This window comes from Sinocyclocheilus rhinocerous, unplaced genomic scaffold (genome assembly GCF_001515625.1).
Source record: "Sinocyclocheilus rhinocerous isolate Xijiao unplaced genomic scaffold, SAMN03320098_v1.1 scaffold28, whole genome shotgun sequence".
NCBI lineage: Eukaryota > Metazoa > Chordata > Actinopteri > Cypriniformes > Cyprinidae > Sinocyclocheilus > Sinocyclocheilus rhinocerous.
In genome coordinates, this window is record NW_015652416.1 from 762,812 (window position 1) to 777,903 (window position 15,092).

The window sequence follows — 15,092 nt, forward strand, 5'->3', positions numbered from 1 at the left end:
GAATATGTGGTTGCATTTAGTCCACAAATAACTTTTTTTTAAATGTCTATGCGTGTTCTATAGGTGGATTTCTACACTCTAGTATCATAGATCATCATCTGGTTGATCACTATATTCCTTTCCTACCTCTGGAGCTGAAGCATGTGCGTCAGTGTGTCATGGCTGAGATGCTTCATCTGAACATGACCCAAGACTATGATCTGGCAGATAGAGTGGCCAGAAACTTGCCCTTCTTCCCTGAAGAGGAGAAAATCTTTGCTGTTAAAGGCTGCAAGTCTGTCAGACAGAAGTTGGTGCTGTACGTTGATTAGCAGCATATTGCCTAGTACTGTTTTGACTGTTCTGTAGTCCTATTAATATTTCAATCTTAATGAGTTACATTGCTATCTGAAGTCTGAATACCTCTGTATTAAACATTTGAAACAATTTGTCCAGTCTGTTTAAATTTGGTACCACATTCTTTAGTCCTACCAGATTTTTGAAGTAGCCTACCCTTGGAGGCATTTTATACATCACTATACCATGGTGGAAGTGTTTTTGCAAGGCGTGGTAGCCTAATACCATATTTGTTATAATACTATGTTTGTTATTGCAATAAACACCATGGAATAGAGATCGCGCACTTATCTCTCTCTCTGTGTGTGTGTGTGTGTTAGACAGAGAGAGAGAGAGAATGTTTATGCCGCTTTGAATCTCTACTAATATTAATGCGCATGTCTCATGGTTTATGAACGCGTCACTCAGATGAATGGATGAACTTCTGTCACCATTAGTAACGGTATATTCATATTCCATTCATGTTGTAATGGTTTCCTCTCGTTTTGATGTCATATTCGTGATAAAAGCACGAGCTAGGTAGGCTAACAGGCTAGCTAAGGATCTTTCAATTTCGTCAGATGTCGATTTACCTGCATGTCCTGCTTTTTATTGCCCTCAGAACGCTATTTAATGGTTATTTTCTCTTATCATTGAATGCGCTTTATGTCGCGTTTTCTGTAATAGTCTAAACGCGACTAGCATGTGTCACTGACATCTGATGGAAACTTCTGTATTTGCATGGCAGCTTTCAGTATGGACAAATTAGGTTTTATTTTATTTGGCATGTGCGAAGGCAGTTCGATAATAACACACAAGACCAAACATGAAATTGAAATACACGAGTCATTATGAATATTTGGTAACACTTTATTTTAGGGTCTCTTAAATAGTTGCTTATTAGCATGCATATAACTAGAATTTTAGCCATTTATGAGTACTAATTAAGCACATATTAATGCCTTATTCTACATGACCTTATTCTACATCCCTAACCCTACCCAATACCTAAACTTAACAATTACTTTACTATTAATGAGCAGCAAATTACGAATTTATTGAGGGAAAAGTCGTAGTTCATAGTGAATAAGTGTTCCCTATTCTAAAGTGTTACCGAATATTTTTTTTATTTATAGATATATTCACTATTATAACAGTATTATTTAGGCTATATAATATTATAGCCTAATAGTTATTAATATATTGAATTAGCTTTTATTTTTATATTTTATTTAAATTTTAGTACTTCAATTAAAAAAAAAAATTCATCTAATATTTATATTTTACATTTTACTTCAAATACCAAAAACATAATACATTTAATTACTTCATTTATGTACACATTTATCTATTTACTCTTCACATTCTGTTGTATTTATTGTTATTTAATTTTTTATGTATTAAAAAAATTCAGGATAATGTTTATATTTATTTATGTTTTTCTATTTATCATCATATTTGGTTATATTTATTATTTTATTAGAAATTATTTTAATTATATATATTTTACATTTATTTATTATTTTCAGAATTAAATGTTTATTTTTCAATATTTCATACTTATGTATTTCCTCCATAATGTATTATAATATAATAGTCTTCGGGCAGAAGAACACATGGTCATGATGAGGATGGTGGGACTTTTGCTCTCTGTGATGATGGTCTATGTCCTCCTGATGAATGCTACGGTGGAAAGCACTGCAGAATTTGATCCATATAAAGTTCTTGGAGTCACCAGAAGCGCAAGCCAAGCAGAAATCAAGAAAGTGTATAAACGCCTGGCCAAAGAATGGTGAGAGTGCTATTTTTTTTCTTGTAGATTGTAATACTTGTACAGTAATTTTATGTCTAAATGAGAATGCTACACCATGGTCATCTTTCATCTCTACTGTCAGGCATCCTGATAAAAACAAAAATCCTGAAGCTGAAGACATGTTCATCAAGATTACAAAGTCATATGAGGTACTGCAGCTCATAAAGACACTAAACAGATCACATGTTGTCAGAAGTAACACTGATGTTAACTTCATGTTACTCCATAGATCTTAACAAATGAGGAGAAGAGAGCCAGCTACGATCGTTATGGACAAACAGATAACACTCACACGAATGGACGCGGCCACCATGGCTTCCGCCACTTTCATGACAACTTCTACTTTGACGAGTCTTTCTTTCACTTTCCCTTCAACAATAAGGGTGGCCGGGACTTTGCTGACAGCAAGTACACATTGCACTTCAACCAGTATATCAATGAAGTTGTGCCTGACAGCTTCAAGAGGCCTTACTTGATCAAGATCACCTCAGACTGGTGCTTCAGCTGCATCCATATTGAGCCAGTCTGGAAAGAAACAGTGCAGGAATTGGAAACTCTAGGCGAGACAATTCATATTTTCTAGAAATGCTTACATGTCACGTGCCTGTTAGTGATATGATCACTTCCAAATAAGAAGTTGTTTTTCTCATCTCTAGGGATTGGAATTGGTGTGGTTGATGTTGGTTATGAGCAGCGTTTAGCAAATCATTTGGGAGCACATCAGACTCCATCCTTTCTTGGTGTCGTCAATGGAAAAGTGGCTTTTTTCCATTATGCTGTTGTAAAAGGCCACCTGATGCAGTTTGTAGAAGATTTGCTGCCACAGAGACTAGTTGAAAAGGTTAGTGAACATCATCATGCACTCCTAATGTCTGTATTTATATCTTCTTCTGGTCTCAAACTTCTCGTTCATGGATGTCTGTAGGTTACAGACAAGAACAACCAAGAGTTTCTGAAGAGCTGGCATGAGCTGAACAAGCCACATGTTCTCCTGTTTGACCAAGTGCCTTCGGTCCCTTTGCTTTATAAGGTAGAGATTGGTTAGTAACCACCAGATTTGTCAATGTTCAACCAATACACCAATGATTGATTGTTTGTTTGTTTCTAATAGCTTACAGCATTTGCCTATAAGGACTATGTGCAGTTTGGATATGTGGATCAAGGTCTTTCTGAGACCACTGACCTGCTGAGAAAATTCAACATAAACACTTATGCGCCAACCATGCTTGTCTTCAAAGAGGACATTGAGAAGCCTGCAGATATTATACAGGTATACCTGTTCCCTTGACTACTGTAGGCCACATTGAGTGGATAAAGTTTGTTTCTGGCAAAAATAGTATAGCTGATGTTTGACCTGTTAAAGTTCAGATTGTTCAAAGTTGTGCAATTTAGATGATTCTTTGATTAATTTTGTATCCAAATATTTGTATTTATGTTATTTAAGTCAAAGTTAATTTTGTGATAACGCGTGTGTTGGATCCTTGTCTTAGAACAGGTGTGTCAACCTCAGTTCCTGGACGGCTGCAGGCCTGCAGAGTTTAGTGCCAACACTGCTCCAACACACATACCATTTAGTTTTTAATAAACCCGAAGTACTCGATTAGCTGGATCAGGTGCATTTAATTAGGGTTGAATCTAAACTCTGCAGGGCTATGTCCCTCCAGAAACTAAGTTTGACACATCTAAAGCTTGAGACACACTGCACGGTTTTAGCAATCCTATAAGATCATTGCATGTCACACTGTGCGACATCGACATGGATCTAATAAACTTGGATACGACATGCGTGTAGACTGTACGATGATGACACCTATTGACTCGTATGATACGACGCACGTTACTATAGAAGAATAAATGTCCTCAGCATGCGCTTGCGGTAAAAAGGGCATGATAAATCACACTGTAGCAGTTTTATGTGTGCTGAAAAACAGTGGAAGCGGCAAAAGAGGAAGGCATAAGAGCTTGAGGTAAGCAGTTTTATGTTTTAGCGCCATATCGCATTGATTTCATGTCGCATTTTTATTGGTTGGTCAGTAAATGTGGATCGTACCAGCAAACACACTGTGCGAAGATCATGCTGTATCGTATTCTATCTTTGGTCGCAAGACCGTGACAACGGCCGTCTTTGAACCTCTCTCACTGTACAACACAGGACCACTGATTGGGAGCCACGATCACAGAAATCGCCACGATTGTTTCACGATACCAATCTTTTGTCTGGGACAGCCGAAAATTGTGCCGTGTGTTTCAGGCTTTAGAAGGCCTTAAAACAACAACCAAGAACAACAACCAATCGGGTGCATTTCTCAAAAGCATCGTTAACTATGGTCGCAAGTTCATGTTTCTCGAAACCATAGTTCTGTTTCATCCCTGCTGACCGCCAGAGGCAGTGTAAACACTATGGATTATCGCAGCGCCAGCTAGATAGGTCGAGAGAATATACCAACAAAGTCACGTAGTGACGTATGCTGAGCCCTGGGGGGTTATAAGCCACCGTAGCTCAGCACTCCACAGTTACATGCCTCTTTCGCTTTCTCGCCTGGTTGAGTGATATATTCGCGCTGTCAAGTGCAGCTTACTAGAGCAGCGAGATATCGTCCTCACAAGCTGTGTCAGCGTGCATCTACGCCACTCCAACAGATTTGGAGTATATTTAGCAGTGAGTTTTTGATTTGGTGAGTTTTTGATATCGCATTGATTTCATGTCGCATTTTTATTGGTTGGTCAGTAAATGTGGATCGTACCAGCAAACACACTGTGCGAAGATCATGCTGTATCGTATTCTATCTTTGGTCGCAAGACCGTGACAACGGCCGTCTTTGAACCTCTCTCACTGTACGACACAGGACCACCGATTAGGAGCCACGATCACAGAAATCGCCACGATTGTTTCACGATACCAATCTTTTGTCTGGGACAGCCGAAAATTGTGCCGTGTGTTTCAGGCTTTAGAAGGCCTTAAAACAACAACCAAGAACAACAACCAATCGGGTGCATTTCTCAAAAGCATCGTTAACTATGGTCGCAAGTTCATGTTTCTCGAAACCATAGTTCTGTTTCATCCCTGCTGACCGCCAGAGGCAGTGTAAACACTATGGATTATCGCAGCGCCAGCTAGATAGGTCGAGAGAATATACCAACGAAGTCACGTAGTGACGTATGCTGAGCCCTGGGGGGTTATAAGCCACCGTAGCTCAGCACTCCACAGTTACATGCCTCTTTCGCTTTCTCGCCTGGTTGAGTGATATATTCGCGCTGTCAAGTGCAGCTTACTAGAGCAGCGAGATATCGTCCTCACAAGCTGTGTCAGCGCGCATCTACGCCACTCCAACGGATTTGAAGTATATTTAGCAGTGAGTTTTTGATTTGGTGAGTTTTTGATTTTCTACTTGAGTCTATATTGCTTCGTCGGTTACACTCTATGCCTCTCGGTGCTATCCCTTTGGTGGTGTCTCCTGACGAGGCACTACGAGGGAATGTGCGATGTCCCAGCACTCAATATGGTCGTACGAATTCCCTACTAAAAAAGGCATACGAGTCTGTTGCCTACATTACTCATGCGGAAAACACAATCTGCCAGTTACTCCTTGCTGTCACCAGTACGTTGGAACCAGCAAATGTTGATCCCTCTATTTCACAGTTTCTGCAAACTGCTCTCTTGGCAATGGGCCATGTGACCCACGAGCTGGGTAGTCTTACAGCCACGCTCCTGGCAGCCCGCCGCCAAGTGTGGCTTGCCCAAGCACGGCTACCTGAGGACTGTAAGAAAACCTTGAGAGATCTTCCATATGTTCCCGGGCATCTTTTTGGTCCTAATGTTCCGGAACTGTTGGAAAAGAGGGTAAAGCTGTCTGAGGCCACTCGTCAGCTGATGCAGGTGCAGCACAACCCTACCTTTAGGATGCCAGCAGTTCAGACCAGTCATCACTATGCCACATCGGAGCAACGTTTACGCCGGCACGCTACAACTCAGTCACAGCCCCCTCAAATATCTCGTGTTACTGAGGATGCGAGAGTTTTTCGGCCACCTCATCTACAGTGCCAGGAGGACCCCGTCAGTGCCCCCCTGCGACCACTAAAAGTCGCACACATAAAGCTTGAGTGTTGCTGCACAACCATCTCCTCAGGATGTTTTCACTGGTTATCCAGCAGCAGAGGGGTCTAGTGGAGGGTCAATTCAGTCATCTGGACAGGCCCAGTCCTCTTCCGATGATACTTTGGCTGTACTTCGAATGGCAATTGCTTGTCTAGGACTTGATGAGTCACCGGTCCAGTCTGCCCAAACGAATGTTTTTTTCAGACAGGCCACAGCTGCGACTTCTTTCGCCATGCCACAGTGTAAAGATTTTGTGGCTGAATTTTCAAATGCCCTCACTGGTTCTGGTCCACCTAAGCGGTGCTCAAAGATTGCTCGGACGCTAGCATCTATGGCTGAAGCAGATTCCATCAGGGTGAGTCATGCTCCGGAGATAGAGCAGCCTGTTGCAGCTTTGGTGGTGTCTCCTGACGAGGCACTACAAAGGGAATGTGCAATGTCCCAGCGCTCAATGTGGTTGTACGGATTCCCTACTAAAAAAGGCATACGAGGCTGTTGCCTACATTACTCGTGCGGAAAACACAATCTGCCAGCTACTTCTAGCTGCCACCAGTACGTTGGAACCAGCAAATGTTGATCCCTCTATTTCACAGTTTCTGCAAACTGCTCTCTTGGCAATGGGCCATGTGACCCACGAGCTGGGTAGTCTTACAGCCACGCTCCTGGCAGCCCGCCGCCAAGTGTGGCTTGCCCAAGCACGGCTACCTGAGGACTGTAAGAAAACCTTGAGAGATCTTCCATTTGTTCCCAGGCATCTTTTTGGTCCTAATGTTCCGGAACTGTTGGAAAAGAGGGTAAAGCTGTCTGAGGCCACTCGTCAGCTGACGCAGGTGCAGCACAACCCTACCTTTAGGATGCCAGCAGTTCAGACCAGTCATCACTATGCCACATCGGAGCAACGTTTCCTCCGGGACGCTACACCTCAGTCACAGCCCCCTCAAAGGTCTCGTGTTACTGAGGATGCGAGAGTTTTTCGGCCACCTCATTGACAGTTGCCAGGGGGACCCCGTCAGCGCCCCCCCGCGACCACTAAAAGTCGCACACATAAAGCTTGAGACATTCAGATTTTCAAGAATTGTTCCTATAATCATCAGAGACGGTGTTCGTGCAATGGCTCTCTCTCTGGAAATTTGTTCACTGTTAGAGAAGGGAGCCATAGAAAAAGTTAATCCCCTCATTCAAGGAGACGGGTTATATTCGACATATTTTCTTGTTCCGAAGAAGGACGGTGGTTTCCGCCCAATTCTCGATTTGAGGCACCTGAATTTGTTCCTGAAGGTCCTTCCTTTTCGAATGCTACGCACAGCCGACGTTCTTCGGTCTGTGACAGCAGACGATTGGTTTCTAAGTGTCGACCTGAAAGATGCAAACTTTCACGTTCCAATTGCTGTTCATCACAGAAAGTTTCTGTGTTTCAGTTTCTTGAATCAAGCGTACCAGTTCAAAGTGCTACCTTTCGGGCTTTCCCTTGCTCCTCGCGTCTTCACAAGGTGTGTGAGCACAGCTCTTTCTCCTCTTTGGATAAGAGGTATGCGTATTCTGCCCTATTTGGACGACTGGCTTCTTTGTGCCCCCACGAAACAGCAGGCTGTGCAAGACTCCAGACTACTTTTGAGACATGTGCGGAAGTTGGGTTTTACTGTGTACGAGAAAAATTGCTGTCTGATTCCAACACAGACCACTACGTTCATAGGAATGACCCTGAATTCCCAGCTAATGTCTGCCTCCCTGTCTCAGGAACGTCTGACAAACATTCTGCAACTTTTGGCTCGCTTTCGCCAGGGTGTGTCTTTGTAGTACGAGGTGGTCCTGCGACTAATAGGGATGTTAACGATGGCCACAGTGGTGATTCCCCTGGGTTTACTCCACCTCAGACCACTACAGTTATGGAACAACAGTTTGCGGCTAGATCCTGTTTATGGTTCGCAAGGACGGAAGTGTCCAGTCCCTTGGGACAGGATGCACTGTCTCACGAATGGCCGAACTGCCTACTATATGTGTTCCCACCTATCTCTCTGTTATGGGAGACGTTACACAGGATCTCCCTGTGCAAGCACAGAGTGCTACTTGTGGCACCACGTTGGCCAGCCAGACCATGGTTTCCTTTGTTGCTGAGACTTCTGACAGGCAATCCGTGGAAACTTCCCCTCAGGAAGGACCTCCTCTCCCAGCTGGAGGCAAGGTTCTGGCATCCGGATCCAACTTGTCTGCAGCTTTGGGTCTGGTCATTGGGTTAAGGCATCCGGATCCAGCTCGTCTGCAGCTTTGGGTCTGTCCATTGGGTTAAATCCTTCTCTGGAACATTGTGACTCTGCGGTTATCCATACCATCTCTAACGCCAGGGCTTCATCCACACGACATATTTATGCTTCCCGTTGGAAGCTTTTTTCTGCATGGTGTGGGGAGCGGGGGCTTGATCCTGCAACATGTGACATACCGAGCATCTTAAACTTTCTTCAACATTTACTGGAGGAGGGCAAGGCAGCTTCCACGTTGAAAGTGTACGTCGCTGCGATTGCTGCATATCATGCTCCAGTTGGTGAATCTTCTCTTGGATCTCACAGTCTTGTCTGCAGTTTTCTGAAGGGTGCATGACGTCTGAACCCTGCTCGAACTCCTCACTTCCCTGTGTGGGATCTGCCACTTGTGCTTACGTTCCTTTGCTCATCCCAATTTAAGCCCTTGCAAAGCACTGACATTAAATGGATGTTCTTGAAGACTGCTTTTTCGTTGGCTTTCGCATCTGCGAAAAGAGTCAGTGAGTTGCATGCGCTGTCTGTTAACGAATTGTGCTTGCGTTGGTTGCCGGATGATTCCAGGGTGGTTCTATGACTCAATCCTTCTTTACTTCCGAAAGTCCTGAACTGAACTGGCCTCTTTTTAGACTTCTTCAGGGTCTGATTCAAGTGCCCAACTTTTGTTGCGTGCTTTGAAGTGCTATGTGAGCTCTACTGCTCAATTTCGACAGTCAGACCAGTTATTTGTCTGCTATGGTGGTGTGAAGAAAGGTGCTCCAGTGTCGAAGCAGAGATTGTCAAACTGGATAGTGGAGACCATTAAACTGGCTTACAAGGCAACAGAGAGGCCACTGCCCTGGAGACTAACCTGCCATTCTGCTAGGGCCATCTCATCTTCATGGACTGTTTAAAGAGGAGTTTCCTTGGCGGATATCTGCACTGCCGCTACCTGGTCTTCTCCATGCACGTTTGCCCGGTTTTATAAAGTCAATGTTGCTGCTCATCATGCCGTTAGTTCTGCATTTCTTCTTAATTTTCATCAGGTGGGTGGCATTCCTCATGACTATGTTGGTATGTGTCATCCATAGTGTTTACACTGCCACTGGCGGTCAGTAGGAATGAAACAGAACGCTAGTTACGCATGTAACTGTGGTTCTGTGAATTCCGGATGACCGCCAGAGTTCTTGGTCACTCGGAATGCGCGAGAAAGGCGTACCGAGGCAGAGTGCTGAGCTACGGTGGCTTATAACCCCCCAGGGCTCAGCATTCGTCACTACGTGACTTTGTTTGTATATTCTCTCGATCTATCTAGCTGGTGCTGCGATAATCCATAGTGTTTACACTGCCTCTGGCGGTCATCCGGAATTCACAGAACCACAGTTACATGCGTAACTAGCGTTCACACGAACATTCGCAAACAGCGTCGCAAACTTACTTGGTTGGAACTACAGCTCTCGACCTGTGGTTAGAAGCATAGTTTCTTGTTAATGAGACATATGTGTTAAAATAAACTATTCTCTTGGGCACAATAAGCAAGCTAACATGCAGTACAACCTATATCTTCCATTCTATCTAAATATAATTGCATTTTAATCTATGTTTGTTGCACATCCTCAATAAGTGCAGACAGAGTGAAGAGTGCGCCTGTGCATAAATGCCTAAGGGAACCCCAGAGGATTATGTGAGAGGGAACCCGCGATTAATCAAACATCAAATAAAGCAAAATGACACAGAACAAAGAAAAAGTAAATTAGTCATCAGGTACCATGTTCAATACAGCAGCATCTTAAGAGATCTCCAATCAGTTAAACAGCAGAAGTTATTACTCCACCACATGCGTGTGACGTCATTAACAATGGCCCTATATTGTTGAACTAATGTTGTTCAAACGATGGAGATGCAGCAGTGTTCGGGAAACAGTCGTGACTAGCTAGTTAGTTTCCACAACAATGCATTGTACTATGGTGGTCAAATCAGTGAGTTACATCGTTGTACTGGAAACGCACCCCAGGTTGGGGCTTCAGCAACATCTTTTTTTGTTTGAGATGTTTGAGAAGATATAAATATGTTTACCTTTTGACTTTCAATTAAACATTTGCTCCATCAGGCTAAAGGGATGAAGAAGCAGATAATAGATGAGTTCATCTCCAACAACAAGTTCCTCCTGGCTCCCCGTCTGGTAAACCAGAAGCTATTTGATGAGCTTTGCCCTGTCAAACAGTTCCATCGTCGCAGGAAGTAAGATGGCTTTGTAAAAATCAGTGGAGTTAATCCAATTCAACATATTAAAGGATCTTTTCCAATAGTCTGCGATGTCTTTTCCACAGATATTGCATTCTACTCATCACTGGTGAGGAAGAGTCCTTCGCCACAGGAAATGAAGCCTTCCTCTCGCTAGCCTCTGCAAACACTAATGATGTGCTGCGATTTGCTTACGTCTACCAGCGACATCAGCAGCCCCTATGCGATGTTCTCTGGAAGAACAAAGACAGCACACCACCACAGGTAAATGTTATCTTCTTCATGCATTTTTGTTTCGAGAAGAAAATACTTGAGCATTATAGGGGTTGACAGATATGTTATTTCGAACGATTGTTCGACATTATTAGTTGCTTTTTGCATCAATTATTGCAGACAGAGAATGGAACAATACATTTATTCAAAACAATCACTTTGATGTAGCAATTGCTTACAGGATTCCTAAAGTTTTACCTGTTTAGGTTCAGATTAAGCTGTGTTATTTGGAGTGATCTTTGTTTAATTATTATTTGGAATTTTTGTTATTTAAAGTGTTACATTTTGGCTCCGTTTGTATTTATATTTAATTAGAATTTATTTCACTTGAGATAATAACAATACATTCAGGGTCATTTTTGTTCATTAAGTAATAACGCTTTAGTAATAAAGCACTATTTTACATTGAATTTTTACATTCAATATACATTCAGTATCCAAGTTTTTATGGATGATACTCGGCAACCACTTTGTTGGAACCACAACTGTTTCTGAGAACCTACATTGTTTGGTGGAAGAATACTGTTTTTATTTATATCATTACACTTTATTTGCTCTGTTTTATTTTGTGAAACCTAACTACGTATATGTAATAACCATTTATAAAAGCAACAAGCCCCGTGAAGCTGTGGTTTACAGTGAATTTATAACAGCTAAGGGGGGTTTTAGGCACTCCGCTTCGCGTCTTTCCTAACAACGCCCCTTAGCTGTTATAAATTCACTGTAAACCACGGCTTCTTGGGGCTTATTGCTTTAGTTTATGTCACGCAATTCTGACTTTATATCTCGCAATTCTGACTTTATATCTCGCAATTCTGAAGTTACCACATTTTAATGTTTTACTCGCAATTCCTTACCAAAAAAAAAAACATTCTAAAGCATGAAAATAAAATATAAAACTAGAATAAAATACTTTGGCTACTTTGAGACCTTTAATAAAAGTTTGTTAGAATCCAAAATTGAAAATATTTGGAAACATGTACCATTTGTAATTATTTTTTAATAATTTGAACATAAACACAAACTTTTTTCCCCCCTCCTAAATAATAGTGAAAATATGGATGGTAGATATCTTAAGTTCATTTAAACTTAAAAAATACTGAAGCTTTATCAATTCAGTATCTAAAGAAAACTTTTTAGGTTTAGTCTTTTTTTTTTCTTTCTGTGCAACACGTGTCAAATTTCTTAGCATCTTCCATACTTGTGGTACAGACTTTAACACAACTGGAGCAACTTTACAGCAATACCCACAGAACATGAACTGTGCTTCAGTCCCAAGGTGTAAATAGTTACATAATATTAAATGTATATGTAAAAATATAATATAGATTTATGTCTCTAAAATATAAGAAAGATTCCAGATGTTCTTACCAGATTGATAGTGTAAGTAAAGGGTGTAACAGCTCTTTATCGACCTGTACAAGTCACATTCAGCTATATAGTGCAGCTATAAAACGAGCAGGTAAAGCCTTAAAGAATGACAGAGAGCCAGAGACCTTTATAGTTTCCAGTTGTGTTTTGATTAAAAATGTGTTGTGGCATGCAAAGCATACTCTCAACAGTACAAAGAGAAGAAATAATACATACTTGATCTGAAGTATTTTGTACTATGCATTTCATGTTTGTTGTAGAAAACCATTTGTCTCCTTTATGTTGTGATGTTTCATTTTGTTAGCAGGATTTAGTAGTTATGCATTTGATTAGCTATTGCATATGCACAGAAAGGTGTGGGTGAGTTAAATCCACTCCTATATGAAGTCTTCCATTAATGACATATTTTGAGTGATGAATAATATTACTTTATTCATATGGTGTTCAATGAACATTCATTATACTTTATAATTGATTATGCGGTATTGGTGCCATTGTACTATAATAGCATTTTATTTGTGTTTTGCAATGCACTGGTAAATATCTTTAAGATAGCATTAAATCATGCCAAATTTTCATGGCTTATTAACTCTATATGACTAAATGTATTTATGTCTGTGGTGTAAAATATGAACTCTGTATCATGTTGTGAAATTATTTTATTTATTAATCAGTTAAAAAAAAAATTTTTTTTTCGTAATTTTGTGATTTTTTTTTTCCCGGGAGTTGTTTCTCCATACGCAATATGAATTTTCTTCACTGTGTTCATGAATTGACAGTATGACACTGTTTTGCTAATCCCAATAAAGGTATTTGTTGCTGAAAATAATATTAATACTGATTTTGTACATAAATCATGTATATGTGCAATTATTTGAGACGTTACACAAACGCAATCAATAATATTTGACTTTTGGAAGGACACACATCATCTCAAAAAGGAGGTTAGCCCCAGTCAAAGCAGTGTTTCCTGTGAAAAATATAATGTAAATAGTAAAAAAAATACATAAATAATATAAATAATTTTTTTTATATATAATACAGTACCTGTGGTGTCATAAGGTGGAGAAACCTCAACTAAATCACAACCTACAAGATTAACACCTCGACAACCTCGAATGATTTCCAGACCCTAAAAAAACACATTTCAAAATACATTATTCTTTACACAGAAGAGTGTCGATTGAGATTCAAATCAGCCATGTCTCTATCTTTAAGTGTGCTTTTAACCAACCCCTAAGGTTAATATTAAACTTTCACGCGCAAAGTCCAAGACCTGCTCTTGGCTGTATCTTTGATCTGTAATGTATAGTACAGTATGCCAGATTAATAGTGTGTCCATTTTCCAAATCACCTGTTCTATATATCGGTTGCATAGTGTGCGGCAAATTTTGTTTATATGAATACTTGTGGAAGTATTATTAACATAAAGTGATTTAAAAGACCTTCATTGGTTGGTTTAAGGGTGATGGGTGTTTATTCTCAACTGCAGGAGCAGGTTTAAGCATCTCTGAGCGACAGGTAAAGCATACCTGAATGGGTGTGAGGCCAGCAATCTCAGGTGTTCCTGTGCCTGGAGCGAATGCAGGGTCCAGACTGTCTATGTCAAAGCTGAGATAGACTGGTCCGGTTCCCATCTGTGAGCGAACCTCCTCCATGAGCGGGACAAGAGATTTGTGCCAGCACTCCACAGCTTCCACTACACGGAAACCCTGGAAAGACCAAAATGTACTATGTTTTTATTTACAAGCACGATGGAAGACGTAAAAGAAGCACCGGACTCAAATATAGCGTCATTATAGAGTGGTGGAACTATGACTTCACTTTGCAGGCCAATGAATATTATACGACATATTACATTCTAATATATGAATTATCTATTCAGAGCATGATTATTGGTAAAAGCATCGTGATACCTGTGCTCGGCTCCACTCATAATTATCTGGAGAATAGCCCGAGCCTCTGAGCCCGATCTGGACGACCCTCTTGCAGTCCAGGAGCCCCTCATCCACACAGCGTCTGAAAGGGGTCCCGTGACCAATTTTCTCACCCAGAATCATGTCACTAGTGTCTGCATGGGCATCCACATGTATTAGGCCCACTGGACCATGCCTGAACAGCAGAAAGAGCAGTATTTCAGACTAAATGTGAGTTGGTATTGCAAATTAGGAGGGGGACCTCTTGTGTTTTCACCAACCTCTCAGCAACGGCTTGTAGAATTGGGTATGCGATTGTATGATCACCTCCTGGGAATCCAAGACAAGTGGAAAAGTAACATATTAAAAGTGGACTCAAACCTGATCCATGTATATTGAAAATGTTTTCTCACCCAGTGTAAGTGGGATGCAGCCAGTGGCCACAATTTCACGATAAGCCTCTCGTATTTTTTTGCAGGTGTCCTTCAGGTCAAAGAGATTAACATTAATGTCACCGATATCCGCCACCCTTAGTGATTCGTATGGGGCCGCTCTTGTCCAGCCATTGTACAACCTGATCAGATAATATTGATAATCGTGATAACTTTGGTCACTATAATCGTGATATGAAATTTTCATACCGTTACATCCCTACCCCTTACCATAGCCGCCTGCGTGCTTCAGTGTAAATATTGCTCAAAATCAAATCAATTTGAGTTCGTCTGCCTTGGGAAAGCTAGCGTGTCTCCGTCATAGTGATAACACTCGTTGCCTTCTCTAGTGCAGCTCAACCAGGTCTCGTCCCATTCGTCGATATTTGTGATATCACA

General features: G+C 41.2%; 3 protein-coding genes across 3 annotated transcripts in view; 2 read left to right on the forward strand and 1 right to left on the reverse strand.

The window, feature by feature from the left end:
• The window catches only part of LOC107714977 (torsin-1A-like), a 3,837-nt gene extending 3,222 nt beyond the window's left edge, over positions 1-615 (forward strand). Inside the window, exon 5 of the mRNA XM_016520982.1 lies at positions 64-615. Within this exon, the coding sequence (XP_016376468.1) occupies positions 64-311 (248 nt within the window). The 3' untranslated portion in view covers positions 312-615. The remainder of the gene's footprint in view (positions 1-63) is intronic.
• Positions 616-681: 66 nt separating this feature from the next.
• LOC107714918 (dnaJ homolog subfamily C member 16-like) lies at positions 682-11,032 on the forward strand. Its single transcript, XM_016520917.1, has 9 exons — positions 682-778; positions 1,913-2,107; positions 2,211-2,277; positions 2,358-2,688; positions 2,785-2,969; positions 3,054-3,158; positions 3,240-3,398; positions 10,569-10,699; positions 10,789-11,032. The coding sequence occupies exons 2-9, from the start codon at positions 1,932-1,934 to the stop codon at positions 11,030-11,032; spliced, it is 1,398 nt and encodes a 465-aa protein (XP_016376403.1). The 5' UTR covers positions 682-778; positions 1,913-1,931.
• Positions 11,033-12,139: 1,107 nt separating this feature from the next.
• The window catches only part of LOC107714919 (agmatinase, mitochondrial-like), a 4,425-nt gene continuing 1,472 nt past the window's right edge, over positions 12,140-15,092 (reverse strand). Inside the window, exons 2-7 of the mRNA XM_016520918.1 lie at positions 14,676-14,836; positions 14,544-14,592; positions 14,263-14,458; positions 13,879-14,058; positions 13,394-13,478; positions 12,140-13,316 (exon numbers count right to left, since the gene is read on the reverse strand). Of these exons, the coding sequence (XP_016376404.1) occupies positions 13,243-13,316; positions 13,394-13,478; positions 13,879-14,058; positions 14,263-14,458; positions 14,544-14,592; positions 14,676-14,836 (745 nt within the window). The 3' untranslated portion in view covers positions 12,140-13,242. The remainder of the gene's footprint in view (positions 13,317-13,393; positions 13,479-13,878; positions 14,059-14,262; positions 14,459-14,543; positions 14,593-14,675; positions 14,837-15,092) is intronic.

Excerpts from the sequence above, each read along its gene's own strand:
- LOC107714918 (XM_016520917.1), top strand. The coding sequence starts at position 1,932 with ATGGTCATGATGAGGATGGTGGGACTTTTGCTCTCTGTGATGATGGTC. Across the intron at positions 2,108-2,210 it reads AAACGCCTGGCCAAAGAATG|GCATCCTGATAAAAACAAAA; the intron begins GTGAGAGTGCTA and ends CTCTACTGTCAG. Across the intron at positions 3,399-10,568 it reads AGCCTGCAGATATTATACAG|GCTAAAGGGATGAAGAAGCA; the intron begins GTATACCTGTTC and ends TTGCTCCATCAG.